Here is a 17,536-nt window from a genome sequence, read left to right on the forward strand (position 1 = left end):
ACTGGAACGCAGCACCTGCGGTCCAAGTCAACTCGGGACTCCACAGTGAAAAGAAGTATGCTGCCATTCGTGTTTGGCCATTAACTCAAACGTCAATTACAACACTGCGTAATGTGCCTTTTCTGTAAGTCGGGGCAACGCCGCGACACTATAAGATCATAAGGCGTCGAATCATTTGGGCGACCCATTCATCTCCTGTCTTTGACTTTTCCAGGGTAAGATGATGCTAACCTCTTAGCAAGCTAACGTGTCAATAGGGAAGAACTGAAGAAAGAACGATAGCTGAATGCGCGTTAGCTTAGTGTCCAAGCTACCTTTATAGCAAGTTAGTTTATTTAACTTTAAGGAAACATATTATTGACTTTCATTTTAAAGTCATTAGCTAACGATCAGTGGGATGTTTTATCAGGCAATGCTAACGACGTGACAAAGATTCTGCCATTGTTTGCATCATACGGCGCTTTAGCTTGATGTATGTGAGCTTTGTTTATTCAAAGCTATGATTTAGGTCGACTCATCTGTTCTGCTATCCAGTGCTGGCGTGTCATTACATCGTCAACGCCCATTTCCATCGCAAACAACAACCGTAGTTGATTGTTGTTAGCAGCATGAAAACTGAACACCTTTTAAAATTTCAAATGTAGCAATAAAAAAAAAAACACTAAATAAATGCCATTAATTTACATGCGTTCCAACATTATCGTGCAGCTCTGCTTACGGTTTCGCTTTGACATGATTTTCCAGACTTGCCTGGCCGCCGCTTTAAAGTTCTTTTCTAGTCTAGACTCCAGGTTGTGTGAATATTATTATCGATTCGTTGTGTCGTTTGATTATTGTCAATCACCCACTTGTGTGTGTTTGTAGACAAGTCATGGGTGGTCTGGTCAACGGGCGGCGAGGAGGAAGGGCTCCGCCTTTAATGATTGGTGCCCTGGTTGCCTGCATCCTGCTTCTGGGCTTCAACTACTGGGTGTCCAGCTCACGTAACCTTGAGCTACAGGTAACATCTTTCCGTTATATCGTCCACGTAGCATGTTTGATCGTAATTTTCCGTCTAATCTTAACCAACGTTTATTTATTAGCTAGTAGCAATAATAAACAATCACATGAGAAGGAGTGATGTTAGAGCAAATTTCTCCCTCTTGTGTGATATTGCTTAATCAAATTGCATGCAAGTTTATACAAAATATACAGTTAAATTTGGTTTGAGTTCGGAGCAGCAATTTCCATCATCCTGATTTAAATGTTCTAAGCCTCGGTGGAGGTTTGTGTGACACCATCATCTGAATGCCTCCCCGTGTGTCTTGGCGACAGACAAAGCTATACGAACTGGAGGGTAAACTGCGTCGCGGGGCGGTAGAGCGCGGCGCTGACGAAGTGAAGAAATACGAGTTCCAGAAGGAGATCGACAGGCAGAAGGATGAGATTGACCTCATTGAGAATCGCTATAAGAAACAGCTGGAGGGTCTTCAGAATACCTGCAGCCAGGAGAAGGTCCAACATAAATCTAATCACCAAGTTCATTACCATGCTAAACTCACTTTCTGTTACTTTTTTCCGCAGGTAACACTGCAGCAGAACATTTCCACCAGTACCAAAACGATACAAGAACTTAAAGGTAGCCATTTTCTTCTATCTATTAGTGGTGTAAAAAAGGAAAAAAAACAAATGTGCATGTGAAGCCTCTTGAGACATTTCTGTGATTAACGGCTATTTAAATAGACTTGACATCAATTGTAATATACTGCCATATTTGTTTTTGTACAAATAAAGGCCACCTGCAGTTTCATAAATAAACATACCATTACAGCATTGGTGAAACGACCGTTAATGTGTTGTGCCAGACGTGAAGTGTTCATGTGTCTAATCCGGGATGACTGCTTACTTATATTAAATACCGACTCAGAGTAGCGGGTTCATTAGCAAAATTAACGTGTACACGGCACTCGCATAATCCTAATTCTGCATTTAGCTTCATTTTCTTTTCTGACATACTGTTTGTGGCAACTGCCCCCGTACTTCCTCCGCCATATTTCTGAATTCTACCTAGCGACAATTGGCTATGCCAAGCAAGTTTGTCACCATTTTTTATTGATGGAGCTTGTCTTTGTATCCATTTTGTTGTGTATTGAAAACACTTTATTTTTAACTTTACCTCCTTTGTGTTGGCAGGCCAGCTAAATCAAATGAACGATGACCTGGGGAAGCTTCAGAAGGAGCTGCAGGCTTGCCAGAGCAATGTCAAAACCCTCAATGACAAACTCACGTATGACATGTAAGAAACGCCTTTAAGCCAATCTTGTTTGACCGGTGACATCCACACCCTTGGACAATTTAAAGTGAGGAAAACTAACTTTCAGGTGGCGCTACTGAATGAGTATTAAAGGACTACAGCTTTTGTTTATTCAACAGTGAACACACAAATGCAAACGCATGCTTAGGAATGACATGCTATGGTCAATGTTAACGTGCTTATTTGTGTGTAGGACACACTGTAACTCACAGATCCTCACCCAGAAGGAACTGTGTGACGAGCGAGTGGCCGCTGCCAAACTGGAAGCGGAGAAGAAGATGGCCAAGCACGACGTCTCAGACGTCACCCAGGTAACTCACCAACGTTCGAAAGGCCTGCTGTTTGAGAGAAATCACGTCTCATGACTGGTAAACTGTCAGCAGGGTGTGAAGGCGGAAAAGTATGGTGCCAAAGTGGAAGCCGCCGCGGCAAACGTGTCCCTGAAGGGCTCGTCTGACTTGAGCCACTCCTCCAACCTCACAACGACAAAAGCCAGCGTCTCTTCGTACGCTAACAACATATTGCAAGAACAAGGTAAAGCACATTCATAATATGGTACGTTTTATCAACAACTAATTGATCATCATACTAATCGACTATTTAGGTAATCAATTAATTTGTCACACTGTCAATTTGAGGTCTTGAATTTAAATAGAGATAAAATATATTAAAAAAAAATCTTTGAAAATAAATTTAAAAAATTGATTATTAGGATTGTTAGTTGCAGCCCTTGCATCCACTTCTCACTTTACATAAATCACATTGTCTAATTAATGTTCAATTAAAATAAAAATAAAGGACTTTTTTTTTCCAGGTGCTGCAGTGGGCATTGAGGATGGAACTAAAAAGGCCATAAAAATACCTGACGTGGACCTGCTGGCGCAGACCAGGAAATCCTCTTTGACACGTAACCAGACACGAGTAGACGGGGCTGCCGCCCAGACACAAGGTGAGAGACACCGAGTGAACTTGGTGTTTGTTAACAACTGTATATGTAGTGGATGATTGTGGCACACGTCAATAATGAGACATCATCTCTACTTGCCATCCCCACAAAATGACGACATAGATAAACAAACCTCTCAGTTCTACCATTTTTATCCTCCTCATTCATCGGTTTTTCTACTAGATTCTTCTTTGGCATCTATGGTGGGAGAAGCTGACTAGGAAAGAGGTGTGAGGGCAGAGAAAGTTGCAAATAAATGAGATTTAGCTGCTGCTGATTGTAATGTGTGCTTTTGACACGCCTGTGTAATAAGACCATTAAAAATAGGTGTCTGACCCAGCGCAATAGCGACATCTATTGGTCAACGTTGGGACCTACATCTAAACATGCTTCTGTGCTGGGACATGTCTTGATGTCTTAAAACAGTGAATAGGGGAATGAGCCAAGTGCTGAATGGACGGGGGAAAATGGACATGATCGCCACAGAGGAGGAACTAAATTATGACCATGATGACAAGCAGGCGCTGGGAGGAGGACTGGAACTGGACAAACGGCAACCTAAACGGGATGCAGCTATAGGTACGTGTGTATTCTGTGTTTAAACTTTAAAGCATCGTGTCATGATGTTGAAGTTGTTTCTTTTTCTTGAGCTTGCTTTGTGTGTTTCTTGTGTGATCGCGCCACAGTAGTGATTCTTTTTTATGGCTTTTTTGTGCCCCAAGATAAAGTGATGGAAGATGAGTTGGCTGACTACAATGGCGACGATGACAACGAAGGAGAGTTTGAGACAGACAAGCAAGCTGAACTGGCTCAGAATTAAGGGGAAAACACACACACTCAATTAGTAGATCTACAGTAAGTAAGTAGAAGACTACGCCTTTGTTGGATAACACACCAAGTAGACATGTAACAAATTTCTTTGTTGGATAACACACCAAGTAGACATGTAACAAATCGCAGGCTGCTGGGCTGCCGTTTAATAGGTCCAAAACATTCCAACAAAAAGTTTGTTTTTAATGACAATTTTTACGGGTCATATCTGAGCTTGCAGGTCAGATGTGCTCACTCATCCACCAAATATTTCCACCGAATGAAGTTAAAGTTAGTTGTTCTGAACAATCTAATAGAGGGGAACCATTGAAGAATGAACTCAAATCTTATCTGCACTAGCAGTCAGATCACTTTGATTTTAAGTATGTATTTGAGAGATTTTTTTTTTTTTTTTAATGTGTAAATATATTTTTGACCTGCTGAACAAATTTCTTGCTGAACAAAATCATACAATAAAAGCGGTGTTGATCAGAGGATTTATTGTTTACCGTTACTCCTTATGAGAATAAAATGAAAAGTAAAAGACGATTACTGATAAGTCGTTTTAGATTTTAGGGAACAATAATTTACAAGCTTGTATGTATAAAACAAAAAAATTATAGGCAAGTATTTTGATTTTTTTTTTTAGATTGAACCCTCAAGTATTTTTTTTTTTTAAATTAAATGTATGTTTATTATAATGGCAGACTGATCATTCCCAATCGCCACTGTTAATATAATTGACATAGTGAAAACTAAAAATGATCATTTAAATACATTTGAGATCTAGTCAAATCAGTTAAACTTCAAGAGCTAGACATAGTTAAACTGGTCAACTGATTTCTGAGTAATTGTGATGAAATAGAATGGAGATTATTCACCTTTGATAACAACACTTTTATTACAAGTTTTAACCAGTGGCGGCTGGTGGAATTTTTATTGGAGGGCTGAACAGGAAAGCTTTCATTTTCCATCCCTCTGATTGCGACTTAGATGGGTGGGCAGCAGTCGTGATAGACAAAGCTGCCACAGGTCACAGACTGGCCATACAAACATACATGTACAATTTAGAGTTTCTCACACACACATGCGCGCACACACACACAGTTGCAATGAGTGGATCAGAAGCACAGCAGCTGATTGGATCTGTCGCATCACATGATCTTGACCACAGGGAAGTACTTGTGAGACGTGAAGTCAAATTCAGGCAACACCTAGCGAGGAAAGTCAATAAAATGTAAGTGATTATAGTTGTTATAATAAGAATTGAAGTTATCCATACCATGGTCTCCTTCTTGTGTCCTCCAGCCAGGAGTTTGGTCACCACAAAGTTGGGCTTGGCCACTCTCAGGATACCATTCACCTGCAGTCACACAATACAAATGACTATGCATATGTTTTATCATCAAATCTACATGTATTATAAGTATGGAATGAATTACAGGAAAAAAAACATTGCAAAAATGTTTTCATTCTTTATATTGTATTGAATGATGTTATTACTGTGTGTCTTGATACAGGACAGAGCGATTAAGAACTTAAACTCGCAAATTAAAGTCAATGAAAGTAAAGACCTCTGAGTCCGGGCTGGGAACGTTTTCCAGGATTAACTTGGCCTGTTGGAAGTGTTTGCTGGCAGCCAGGTAGAGGTCGGCAGAGCCCGGGGCAGGGTTGTACTTCTTCAGGTCAGACATTTCCTGTTGGGTGGTGGGAGTTGTTAGGGTTTTCAGGTTAGTTTGATCCTATGATTATGTTGGAATGTAGACTGTAATGATTGAATCAACCACGTCTGGCCCTCACAATGTGATAATTAACTCAATCACGTCTGGCCCTCACAATGCAGAGTCTGTTTCCCACAATAGTGTAAAACACCCCCTGCTCTGATCTTATCAGAGGCCGGGGGTTCACCAAACCTGTCCACTCCCACCCCCACTCTGTTCCTCCTAATAAATATGCCCTTGCAGGGAGGAGACTTTTAGACTTCATTCGATAATCGCTGTTCAGACAGCGACGAATGGACTCTCCACCTGCAGGTGTCTAAAAGAACTTGCTTGTCTTCTGTTTCGTTCTTGCAAAATAAGTTGGAGTGAGCAAATCTCTAACAGGAGTTCCATCATTAAATGCTCACTGAACCTTTCCAAATCACATCATGAGAAAAGAAGGCCTGAAAGCAAAAACACACACCTTGAACTGTATGTAGTGTACAGGCGGGGGGGTGACGACGCTGTTGAAGGGTGCGAAGCGGTGCTCGTAGCGAACCTGCTCGCTGTCCAGCTCAAATTGAGGTTTGCGCACCTTGCCGTCCATGTCTAGTGCCACCATTGTCTGACCACACGGCGGACAAGGGTTACTTACTGACATACTTAGTGGAGTCTAAAGAAGGCTGGCGCTGTTGTACCTTGTACATGCCGGCACACATGTTCTGGTAGGCTTGACTCATGGTGATCTCTTTGCTCAAGGGGCGGACTGCACACAAACGGTGACATGTTTACTGAGGTTAGGACTTCTCGTTTCAGGCACTTCATTTTTTTTCCTTTTCAACCGCAGTTACAAATAACAGAACTCAAGTTTGAACCTCACATGAAGGTTGTTTGTTAGTGTTGAATAACAAACAGGGTTTGTGTAAGATGGATTCACGATTGCGCACATGCGTGGTGGTGTTGTCGTCTCACTGATTACATCCTGCGTACCTTTCTTCTTCTTCTTGCTCTTTTTGCTGCTGCGTCCCTTCACTTGCTCCTCCAGGATCCTCTCCTCAGCTATCTGCGACGCATCTGCTCTGCTCAAGGTGGACATCAGCCACGCGTACAGGAATTCCGACAGATACCTGCACAGTGACTCGCTGTTACTCGCTTAGCTTTAGCACAGCTATCGTGGCTACGAGGCTGAGCGACGTACCAGTAGATGTAATAGTACTCGTGCATGCTGTAGAGCTCCAGCTCAAAGCCGCTAAGCAGGTACTGGATCATAATCCTCAGGTTGTGGTAGAGTATCCAGGTACCCAGGAAGGCCAGGTGCTGTCGCTGGGGCTCGTACTTGACCAACAGGCTGTGCAGGGCTGCGTCAACTTTTTCTGCCTGCCAGGGGGGTCGGAGACGTGACTACCGTGCTTCTTAGTTTGTGTACTGTGTGCTATTGTGAATTAAATGTCACCTCATCCTGCAAGGTAGCAAACTCTTCCAAAATGTGACCCAGCTTGTCCCGCTGCCGAGCTCGGTTGTGTCCATGGATCTGGACCAGGCTGCAGAACGGCTGACAAAATCAACGAGAAGATAAAAGGATGAAAGTTACGTCAATGAAGGTCAGAAGCGCAAAAGACAGGTGAGATACCCTTGAACAGTGTGTGACGAAGGAGTCAATGTAGTCTTTGGCCTGGTGGTTGTTGAACAGACAGCACCTGCGCACACAAGATACACGCATGTATTTTGACGATTTCTCCTGGTGGAACAGTGGATGCCTCACAGCCATAAGTTCTGGGTTTGAATATGTATGGCATTTAGTCCCTTGTGCTTTTGTGGGTTTTTTTTTTGCTCCCACATTCTAAAACCATGCACCTCAATTTAACTCAGCATATCGAAAGGAAGAAGCAGATTGCTGGATGTAGTGATGGCCCTGATGTAGAGAAAGATAATAGCAGACTTACTTGTATGAGAGGACAGGAGGACTGACAAAGTATCGAAGGGCATCTTTGATCATGTCCTGCATCAAATGTGTGCCAAACACTTTCTTGTTGTCAATCAAGAAAGTCGTCTAGATGGACCACAATAAGGATATTCATTGTCATCAGTGCGTTACTGAGCAGAACGGGCTTGAGCCTACCTGAAGTAGAGATCTGGACAGCACGCAAGGAGACTGCTCACTGAACTCACAGAAGAAGTCCTGTTCAGAATAACAAACATTAAAAAAAGACATACGATATAAAAAGACATTGTTTTCACTGTCAAATATGAACTCTTTTTGTCCTTTCTGCTTTTGTTACCAGAATGCCGTGCAGGTTTGTGGTGTTGATGACGTCACAGACAGTCTTGATGCGCTCGATGAGCTTGCCGAAATAGGCTACCATGTCCTCCCTCTTGATGATCTTGGCATAGCGGGGGAAGGTGGGTGGCAGCAGGCGCTGGTTGACCAGTGGTTCAAAGCCCATCATGATGGGGTGATCTGTCATTTAAATCAATCAATAAGTTGTTCTTTTCAAAAACACACGCGTGCATGTGTGTGTTTTTGTTAACCTCCTTTGGTGGTGTCGTTCTGTGACTGGATGCCATACTGCACACTGGAACGAATGGCTGACAGGAGGTCAGCTGCCTGGGCAACAAGCTTCTGGGCCTCCCCCACTGAGCTGGTCTGTTACACAACACAAAGAAGCCTCGCTCACTTCCGTGCCTGTCACTGAAGTGGAACTTGTTCAAGTTACCTCTTTCTTGGTGAAGGCGATGAGTGCAGTTAGGAGAAGGCGCGTGAACTTGATACGGTTGAACAGTGCCAAGTATTGCTGGTGCTGGAAATAACAAACAGGAACGGCGTGTCAGCACGAAGAATAGCCAGGAAGAAAAAGGATGGCGGAGGAATGCAAGTCAGTGACAGCAACTATACCCGAGCACATAACTGACAAATCAGAAACGGGAAGTTATTTTCATGAGTCACACCAAATATTTGCTGTCGGTGCAGGAAAGGGAAGCCACGTTTGATTATCTTCTACAAGACGATAAAAGTAGGGACGAATTCCTCGTAACGTAACTGAAAGACAATCACTCACCTCCAGCTCCACCTCTGGGTTTCGTTGTTCGCCCTGACGACTGCGTGTGCTCTGAAAGAGGGACGGACGCGTGCACACACAAACAAAAATATAAACCACCGAGTCAAACATCAAAGTTGATAAATAGGTTACCTTGACTTTCCTCTGCAACTCATCCTCCACATCTTTCAGCATGCCTGGAAGACAGTAAGGTGACATTCCTGATATTTGCTCGTTTAACTTTTTTTTTTTTTTTTTGAGACAACATAGTAAGAAAAATGTACCTGTGACCCGCAGGTCTGTGACATTGTTGGCCATCCTGAAGCCGTACGTCATGGCCTGGAAGTCCTCCTGCATAAAAACGTACAGCCTACGTCAGCCCCAGGTTTGAATACTCACACATCCATCAAGATGTTACCCCGCTGCCCACCTCCTCAAACACGGCCGCTTTGTTGACTTTCTCCCGTGCGATGTCACAAATTTTCAAGATGCCAAGCGCGAAGGCCTTGAGGGCGGGCTCCTCGATAAGGTCCGGGTTGTGGACGTACAAGCAGGTGAACACCGTCTGAGCCAGGGAGTGGCCCTCCAGCCATGTGATCTACACGCGGTTCGGAGTAAGCACATGACAAACCCACTCACGTTCGTGAGAAATCATTGAATTTTCAACGGGGAGACTCACCAAACAGCAGAAGCACGTGTCCATGATTCCGATGAGTTCTGGAAGGCTCAAATCTTTCACCTTGATGGTGTGTTCCTATTATTATGACATCAAGCTTTGGTTAGATTTTCAAAAGGCCTGTGTTAGGGTTAGTTTAGGTTTTAAGTAAGCCCATCGTAGGAAAGACTTTTCTCTATGTAGAGCCTAATGAAATGACTTGTGCATTGTGTCCGATGAGAGCAGCGGCATACCTTAATGGCCTGCTCAAAGTTGAGCACTTTCCTGTTGACTTGGTTCCCGATCATCCCGGCATCCATTTTGGGATCCATCATCTCGATGGCCGACATGGCCTCAAACAAGCCGAACCTGCCACCGTTTGAAAATATATATATTTTTTGCGTTAAATTCATTTGCATATACGCTACTTGACTATTCCGGTTCTTTCCATACTCACAGCTTGTCATGAAGCAGCTCCCCAAGGCTTAATTCTGCATATGTAAAATGAAAGTAAATGTAAAGAGTGGAAAACACATTGTATGTCCATTGTTATGTACCTTTACAGGAACTCTTGAAATCATGGGTGATGTCCACCCAGTTGGCATTGTTCTTCATCTTATCCGGGATGCCCAGACCCCAGCCGGCATCGTCCTCCTCCACCGAAGACTTCATCACCATGGTGACAACTAAATATACACACAGAGTGGGCCAAACGAGACACATTTCATAATCACATCTATATGCAACTCTAGCATCACACGGAGAGAAGCAGTTCATGCTAGGAGGGAGCCGAAAATGGTGTCAATTGCACGCTTGGCTGCACAAAGTACTTGGTTGTTAAATGAAAAAGGGGAGAACACTCATCACACTTATAAGTTTAGATGACTAAACCCTGTCTCAGTGTATTAAGATAACAATTACAGCTACAGCAAAACGACTAGAGCAGACTTTAAAGACATGTCTAACTGGATTCAGGCAAAAGAAACAGTCCATTATTATAAGTGAGATACAGAAGATCATTCTACTACTTTAGACACGTATTCTAATCTCGAACATTCGTGCATTGTATTTCATTTTCCAATTACATAAACAAATAGTGCCAGTTCACAATAACATGACATTCAGTAGATAATCTACAGCAACAACAAGCAACTGGTGAAAGGAAAGAGATGCGCACACACCTTTTCGTTAATGCAAACTAAATGACTCGAGAGACAATATGAAAACAGACAAGGTTTTAAAATAAAAACGATGAAGAGCTAGCAAGAGACTAATGCTAAAAAGCAGTAGCCAAAGCTAACTTGACATATTTACTGTTTAAACTTTTCAACGTCTAACGAATGATGATACTAATATCCTTTTGGTGCTTTGACTGAAAAGAGAGACATACCTTATTATATTGTAATAGCCATGCAGCTTTGGCTAAAAGGAGAAATATTTCACGGGAACTGCAACCCGGGCGCAAGAATATGACGTCATCAGCAAACGCAAACTGCAGGGATTTGTAGTATTTTTTTGCACATCGTCCAAAACAAGCCGCTTCCCGTTTGTATTTCACGCCCCAGTGCTAAATAGAACCCCGTTAGCGTTGCATTAGGTGACGACCATGGCGCACTGGCTGTATCAAAGGCGTTTGAGTACGTAAAACCGCAGTGAGAGTCGTACTCTAGCGTGGCTCGCTTGCTCACTTTGACAGCCCCTCTCTCTCTGACAGTCGGGGGCTGACCCTCATCACAACATCACCAGGGCGTTTCAGCCAGCCAGCCTGTCCAGCCAGCCAGCCAGCCAGCCAGCCGGCCAAGCAACACGCACTCTTAGCGGATAAATACACACCCTTTGATCGTCACTGTTATCTCAAGAGGACAGCCGTTCCTTGCTGCGCAGGTAAAAACAATGCTCATCCTTTTAGGGCGCCGCCCGGGCAGACTTGCTCTATCTGAACGCGGGCGGGGCGTTTTTAAAATCGGCTTTATTTGGAGCGCAGTCCTGCGTTAGCTGACTCGTCCCCGGCGGCAGGTGCAACGGCCCCGGCCCGCTAACCTTTTTAGCCTCTTCATCTTATTATTACGTATTTGCAGACAACCGTGGTGACTTAGTTCTTAGCAACGACTTGGTGTTCATCTGCGTTGTTATTTCACTTTGCTTCCGCGGTGCATTTATCAAAGGGTCGTCGGAATGCTGTCAACCATCTTTCATATTACAATGGTTGTCAAGTGACAGTAAGAACTTATGGTAACAGCCTCGTCAATTTCGAGAGGGTTGGAAACCTGCACGTGTAAATAAGGCCAAAAAGAGAAGGACCCGAACACACAAGTGCTCATAAGAATAAAAAGGAAGTTCCCAATTCCAATTCTTGCTGGTACCCATTGGCCCAGAGAGTCAAGTATTTTTCTTTTGCAGGTTATGATTAGCTTCTGTGCGCACTCCAATTTACTAAAATGCATCATAAATGAATAATGAATTACATGAAATGCATGATACAACTGTGCCTTAAGATATCACCATAAAAAGCTTTTTGAGATACAAGCCCTCGGCCAGTTATTTTTTTTTTTTAATAACAGCTGCAGCTGCAATAAAGTGCTTTCCAGAACACATGACACAAAACAACCACATAACTGCTAACAGTGCAGCAACACATGTAGACACAATAATAATACCCACATCTAAGTATTTATTAGCGCAAGCACGGATCTAAATGTCCTTTGCCACGAAATGATGTGCCTGAACAAATAATTCAAATATATCAAAACAGTTGCCCTTGACAGTTGTCAATAAAAATTGACTTGTGACCCAATTTAGTCTCCATTCCACAGCGCAAAATAGCTTCATGTTGTCTTCCAATGTCACATATTGTATATTCGGACGAAGCATAATATAGTTAAGACGCAATGTCCTTCTACAACTGTTTATGACCAGCCTTATCTTGCCTTTCAAGTGCTCCTGTATTGACCTACTCAGTACACTCGAGTCACATAGTTTTGAAACTGCTTGCATTTAGTGTTTATTTCTTTCGCAGACACCATAACATGTTGATGTGACAAAAATGAACAAACCCAAGATGGCTTCAGAGAAGGGGTGAGTCTTTTTTTTACTTTAAAAAACACTTCATTTTTTTAAAAAGCATTTTTGTATAATTATGCAGTTTGTCCTGTATCACAAGAATTTGCTCTCTCTTAATCATACACCCTCAAGTGTTTTCTCATACCGCTTAAACGTCCAGGGTTGCATCAGTTTGGATTCTGTTGTTTGGTTTTTGTGTACGAAAGCTTCACGTGAAGGTTAGCATGGGAAAATGTGCAGTTTTTTTTTTCTTTTATCGGTATTCTTCATTTTTAAATGTGTTATGTAAATGTACTGTATGAATTGAGACAATGTGACAGTAAAGAAATGTAATGAATGCCATGCTACAAAAATCTTGGAATATTACAAGAATAAACTAGCAATATTATTGACAAAACTGAGACTATACAGGAAATAGATCATGAGGAAAATAGAAAAAAATACATTTATAATACTACAAACATTACAAAACTGTTGCATCAGTAAGGTATTATTTAAAAAGACAGTATAGGAGAGAGAAAAAACTTACAGCAATAATTTGGTAATATTAAATAAAAAACTCAAATTTATGAAAACAAAGCAGTTACAGTTGACTATAGTGTTCTTGATGTAGAAACAATTGTAAATGACAAGGATAATATAATTTTAGGAGAATAATGTTTCAATATTCTGAACATTTAAATGAATGATAACGTCATCACTTAATGTTTATAAAAGAATTATGAGAATTTTAATAGTAATGATTAAAGTAAATACCTACATTTAAAAAAAAAAAACGTACTTACGGCAATAAAGTTGTTATATGGTGAAAAAAAACATTTATACAATCACGTTTGAAATATCACAAGAAAATAACTTAAAGTCATTGGTTTCTGAGGAAAGAAAGAAAAAGTCTAAATAGCACAAAAACAACTGTTCATTTTTGCTAAAAAAGAAACTACAAGTTTTCTACAAATTCATGTTTGGAATAATACAAAACACTTGACAATGGCATCATTTCTTTTAATGAGAATGCATTAATGAATAGGGAGTAAAAGTTGCAATCCAATGAAAATAAAGGGATAATGAGTAATATTATGAGGAAATTGTTTTGTATTTGTTTTTAGCATGACTCTCATAGCCTTTGATGTGTACTGTAAGTGATGCAATGTGTTTATTTGGGCATGTATTGAACTCTTGGGCTGCCTTGCTATATCTTCCGGTGCTGTCCCCACTGTGCACTCTTGTCTGCTGTGTCTTTATAAGGACATGGGGAACATTGAGCTGCACTGGGTACGGCTTTGACTCTCTTCTCACATGTACCAACCCGTTGGGCAACCTTTCACCCCGTTCGTCCAGTTGACCAAAAGGGCTCGCCATGTACTAACTGAAACTGTGTCTACTGAAGGACGCTGGTGTTTTTGTTAGTCCTATAAATGCCACTTGCATTTTTGATATCTGTCAAAACATGGCCGCTTTACATGCAACCTCATTCCCTCGAGGATTATAATTCAATTTCGCTTTGAATCTGTGTAAAAGCCGATGATTTATTTCCTGTATTAAGTGTCATTTTGGAGGCTTTGAACAGAACAGGGTTAAACTAATACAGCACAAAAGTCTAAAATGGCTGACCTCAGATAACCCTGATGTATCCCAAAGGACAACTGTTTTCTCCCAAACATTCCAATGTGCAAATGAGTGGATGAAACACAGTTGTGTCCATTTTCCGCTCTACAGATTTAAGACTGTTGTTGTTAGACAAAACTCAAAATAGTACAAAGGGATCCTTCAGAGCTCAAAGCGCATTGAACACATCAGTTGGGAGGAGACGCACTTAGTATCAACGATGGAATGTGAAAATCTTCTGTATGATTCGGAAAGCGTCTAAAGGCTGTCTCAGCAAAGTGCGTAGTAGTGCAATTCTTCAAAGAAGTGTCTAAAGTAAAAAAACAACAACAGCCCAGCAACACAACATTAATATGTATTTTCATTTCTAGCTTCAAATGTAAAAAATTGTTACTGGTGCCTATTCCCCACTATTCAATTCTCCAGTCTCCATGTGCACCATTTAGGTGCATCCTGGTCAGAAACCTTTAAATTATCTAAATATATTTGATGGTGTCTGGTTTGGCCAGAGGAAAAGTAACATGCATGACCAAATGTTTCACAAAAACAAATGAATATGAAATATAAAATGCCCGCTGAAAACGGTAACACATTAGAGTCTTGAGCAAAGTGCAAAAACACACTTTATCGCACGCATAAATTAGAACAAGTCATAATTAATAAAGAGCAAGGTTACCCTCAAATTTGGATCGAGAGGACCCTAAGTCCAGCAAAGTAGATTTATTTCTTCGTCCACATTGCAAGAATGCAATCAAGAGTTGAGCAAATTCCATTCAAGTTTACTGACGGAAGCGCTTGTTTCTCTCCCAGTGTCCCCAATAACTCGAGAGTGCAGATCCTGCTGGCCCAGCTGGAGAAGCTGTCGGGAGACTCCATGGTGAGGGATCCCGAATCAGCACGTCAGATCACCTCCAAGCTCCTGCATCTCATACAGACACAGGGTGAGCACTAACAAATAATACATCTCGAAACCTTATCATCATGCTTGTAAACCTCCAGGAGGCAATTTTTTCATCAATATAGTGAATCTTATGAATAATTGTACAGAGCAGAGAATATCAAAATACTGTCTCTTTAAATTTATCTTTTTTTTTAAGTGGTGGACATTCTGAAATAGTCTACAAATTGTGCACTCATGCTTAAAAATAGCGAACGTACCACTTTCTACACTACCACTGCAATTTACTGACCTCTAGTGGCGTCCACTATGCAGTACAATACATGGCTCTAAATACAGCAGGAGCAGGATTTCCTGTCAACTGTTTTGGAGCCCTACTTACATACGGGATGACAGTTAAAATACAGACAAATAACCCTTTTAGTGATTCAATTATTACATTTTTAAATGATCTATTAATTTGTTTTATAGCATCTAAGTATTGATCAGTCATAAACATTAGTTTCGGCTACTTGAACAAAAAAAAAAACATACAAGAAAGGAAACAAAAAATTTTTTGTATCTGTACAAATGGAAAAAAGTTTTATGTTTTTGCCAAGGGATGCTTGCTCAGTTCTCAGATGTGTGTTCAAAGGTGGCATTTCGAGCCCTGCTGGCCACCACAACACCTCTCACTTTTCTTGAAGCCTTGAACATCGTCATACCTCCCTCGCATGACGAATGGGTGCAGCGGAATGTCTTACTGCGTCTGTCACCCTCATTCATGCCCCTCCTGTCTGTCAGCTGTTCCTCTCATCTGCCACACACACAGCACAAGACCCCCAGGGTGTGTGACGCAGCGACCGATCTGTCTAGCGGTAATTGTAAACCTTGGGCTGGACTTTGGTGTCCTCAGGTTTCATATTTAAAGTGTGTGAGGCTCAGAGGGCAAGAACAAGGGTGGCTGGGGCATTGGCTGAGGCATTGACAGTTTTTTTTTTTTTTTTTTTTTAGTGGACCGTCTCACGTGTCCTGAGAGACACATCACTCAAATCGTCTGTCATTTTATTCCCCCGCCTCTTGCTCCTCAGTACTAATTGGGGAAAATGTGTGAGGTTATGCTCTCATTTCATTCTACAGCAACACATAGTGTATTTTGCGCAGGCTTGTTCTGTGCACAGTGTCAAGGACACGCAGCTTTGGGAATACAATTAGCAAAAAATAAAGTCTTTGAGAAACTATAAATGGAGCGTGGCAACAGCAGGAAGCACTGCGACAATCGCCCCGACTCTCCAGGTAAAGCTTGATTTAATTTGTTAGATGATTGACTTTTTGGGAACACGAGTGACACTCTCAAATGTTTCATTGTACTCAGGTATAGGTGACAAGAAAAATATGTGACCTAATATATGGACCTAGTATGTTTACACCTTTTGAATATCATCTCCACTTTTTACTGTAGTAGTTGCATTATATTGATTGCAGTGGAAAAATATTAGAAAATGCTGTCAAACCACTGCAAACCAAATCACAATAATAAACCTCATTTAAATCTGGCCTTGCACGCATTCCCAACTCAGTTTAAGCGTGTACCCGCATACATCAGAGGCAATAGAAAGTAAGTTGAATGCCCTGAAAAGGTTAAACATCATATGCCACTAGAAGTTTGGTATGGAAGCATTTGCAACTTGTAATACATCACACATGCTAATAATAGTACAAAATGGGTTGCCCGCCAGCTATCAAATGTATTTAAACTACCACGTGTTATTTGTTTGCATTTAATTTCCAAATTAGTTATCGCTTACATTATTACTGTTATTATGTTTGCCAGATGAGGTAGTTGTGAAATTAGGAATCCCCCACCCCCAAAAAAAATCCACCTTTGTTATTCAAATTACTAGTAAATGTTGTAAGGGTGGTTATCTAAATTTAGCACTTGGATGATAGATTTGAAACTGTACCATTAAGTTTTCATGAATGTGACAGTTTGACTCTAGAATATAGTAATACCGCTGAGAGTTTTCATATTTTCATTAAATATTGTCATACACACAGTAGATATGGCTTATTTAAATTGAGCTTGGCCATAGCGGTATAAGAGATCCTCAAATGTTCTTCTGAATGACCAAATGTCTTACTACTTTTGTCCAAATAATGTGTGTCGTGCGAATGGAGGGAGCCATCCAGACACACTGGCACATTGTGGTGACACCTTTGAGTTGCAGTAGATGTATGAACATCAGTCTCCTGTTTGTCATGCAGAGAAGACGTCGAAGGAGATGATGTCCAAAGGCACCAGCGGCATGGATGTCATCCTGAATTCACTGGAGGTCAGTAGGCACCACTTGATGGAGTCTGCCTGCCACTCTGTCCGTCTACCTACCTACTAATCCAACTAATCATTTAATTTCTAATAATCTGACAGATCACCCGAGACACCCAGACCATTTTGAACATCCTGTGCATACTCAGTGAGCTGCTGACCTTGGGTGAGTGAGTAGTTGTTGGTGTTTATCTTCTAGCCATTCATCATTTGTCCACTAAGTTATAAA

The 17,536-nt window shown here is 41.4% G+C and overlaps 3 protein-coding genes across 8 annotated transcripts in view; 2 read left to right on the plus strand and 1 right to left on the minus strand.

Annotated features, from left to right (window-relative positions):
• Positions 1-4,546, plus strand: golm1 (golgi membrane protein 1). 2 transcript variants are annotated; one of them, XM_049762299.1, is made up of 10 exons: positions 1-215; positions 865-1,000; positions 1,315-1,494; positions 1,564-1,618; positions 2,173-2,275; positions 2,487-2,604; positions 2,674-2,827; positions 3,108-3,242; positions 3,666-3,818; positions 3,962-4,546. In XM_049762299.1, the coding sequence occupies exons 2-10, from the start codon at positions 872-874 to the stop codon at positions 4,057-4,059; spliced, it is 1,125 nt and encodes a 374-aa protein (XP_049618256.1). In that variant the 5' UTR covers positions 1-215; positions 865-871; the 3' UTR covers positions 4,060-4,546. The 2 variants fall into 2 exon arrangements, with proteins under 2 accessions (XP_049618256.1, XP_049618257.1); XM_049762300.1 differs by having other exon boundaries at positions 2-215; positions 2,677-2,827.
• Positions 4,117-11,380, minus strand: naa35 (N-alpha-acetyltransferase 35, NatC auxiliary subunit). 2 transcript variants are annotated; one of them, XM_068650149.1, is made up of 23 exons: positions 11,273-11,380; positions 9,997-10,125; positions 9,897-9,930; positions 9,694-9,808; positions 9,464-9,538; positions 9,215-9,382; positions 9,069-9,135; positions 8,938-8,981; positions 8,806-8,856; positions 8,464-8,547; positions 8,279-8,393; positions 8,029-8,207; positions 7,869-7,928; positions 7,693-7,799; positions 7,380-7,446; positions 7,203-7,301; positions 6,948-7,126; positions 6,740-6,876; positions 6,448-6,515; positions 6,234-6,374; positions 5,624-5,746; positions 5,332-5,412; positions 4,117-5,263 (listed from the first exon to the last, which is right to left on the minus strand). In XM_068650149.1, the coding sequence occupies exons 2-23, from the start codon at positions 10,115-10,117 to the stop codon at positions 5,204-5,206; spliced, it is 2,175 nt and encodes a 724-aa protein (XP_068506250.1). In that variant the 5' UTR covers positions 10,118-10,125; positions 11,273-11,380; the 3' UTR covers positions 4,117-5,203. The 2 variants fall into 2 exon arrangements, with proteins under 2 accessions (XP_068506250.1, XP_049618251.1); XM_049762294.2 differs by lacking the exon at positions 11,273-11,380 and adding an exon at positions 10,830-10,975.
• The window catches only part of agtpbp1 (ATP/GTP binding carboxypeptidase 1), an 18,672-nt gene continuing 12,084 nt past the window's right edge, over positions 10,949-17,536 (plus strand). Inside the window, exons 1-6 of one of the 4 annotated variants that reach the window (XM_049762290.1) lie at positions 10,949-11,076; positions 11,154-11,323; positions 12,456-12,514; positions 14,915-15,045; positions 17,247-17,314; positions 17,410-17,473. In XM_049762290.1, the coding sequence (XP_049618247.1) occupies positions 12,483-12,514; positions 14,915-15,045; positions 17,247-17,314; positions 17,410-17,473 (295 nt within the window). In that variant the 5' untranslated portion in view covers positions 10,949-11,076; positions 11,154-11,323; positions 12,456-12,482. Of the gene's footprint in view, positions 11,077-11,153; positions 11,324-12,455; positions 12,515-14,914; positions 15,046-15,605; positions 16,278-17,246; positions 17,315-17,409; positions 17,474-17,536 lie in introns of those variants that run through there. The other 3 variants (XM_049762292.2, XM_049762291.2, XM_049762293.2) reach the window with 3 other exon arrangements.

This window comes from Syngnathus scovelli, chromosome 3, assembly GCF_024217435.2.
Source record: "Syngnathus scovelli strain Florida chromosome 3, RoL_Ssco_1.2, whole genome shotgun sequence".
Taxonomy (NCBI): Eukaryota; Metazoa; Chordata; class Actinopteri; order Syngnathiformes; family Syngnathidae; genus Syngnathus; species Syngnathus scovelli.

Excerpts from the sequence above, each read along its gene's own strand:
- naa35 (XM_068650149.1), bottom strand. The coding sequence starts at position 10,117 with ATGGTGATGAAGTCTTCGGTGGAGGAGGACGATGCCGGCTGGGGTCTG. Across the intron at positions 8,548-8,805 it reads ACCCAGAGGTGGAGCTGGAG|CACCAGCAATACTTGGCACT; the intron begins GTGAGTGATTGT and ends TGTTATTTCCAG. Across the intron at positions 5,747-6,233 it reads TACACTACATACAGTTCAAG|GAAATGTCTGACCTGAAGAA; the intron begins GTGTGTGTTTTT and ends ACCACCCAACAG.
- golm1 (XM_049762299.1), top strand. The coding sequence starts at position 872 with ATGGGTGGTCTGGTCAACGGGCGGCGAGGAGGAAGGGCTCCGCCTTTA. Across the intron at positions 2,276-2,486 it reads GACAAACTCACGTATGACAT|GACACACTGTAACTCACAGA; the intron begins GTAAGAAACGCC and ends ATTTGTGTGTAG. Across the intron at positions 3,243-3,665 it reads GGCTGCCGCCCAGACACAAG|TGAATAGGGGAATGAGCCAA; the intron begins GTGAGAGACACC and ends GTCTTAAAACAG.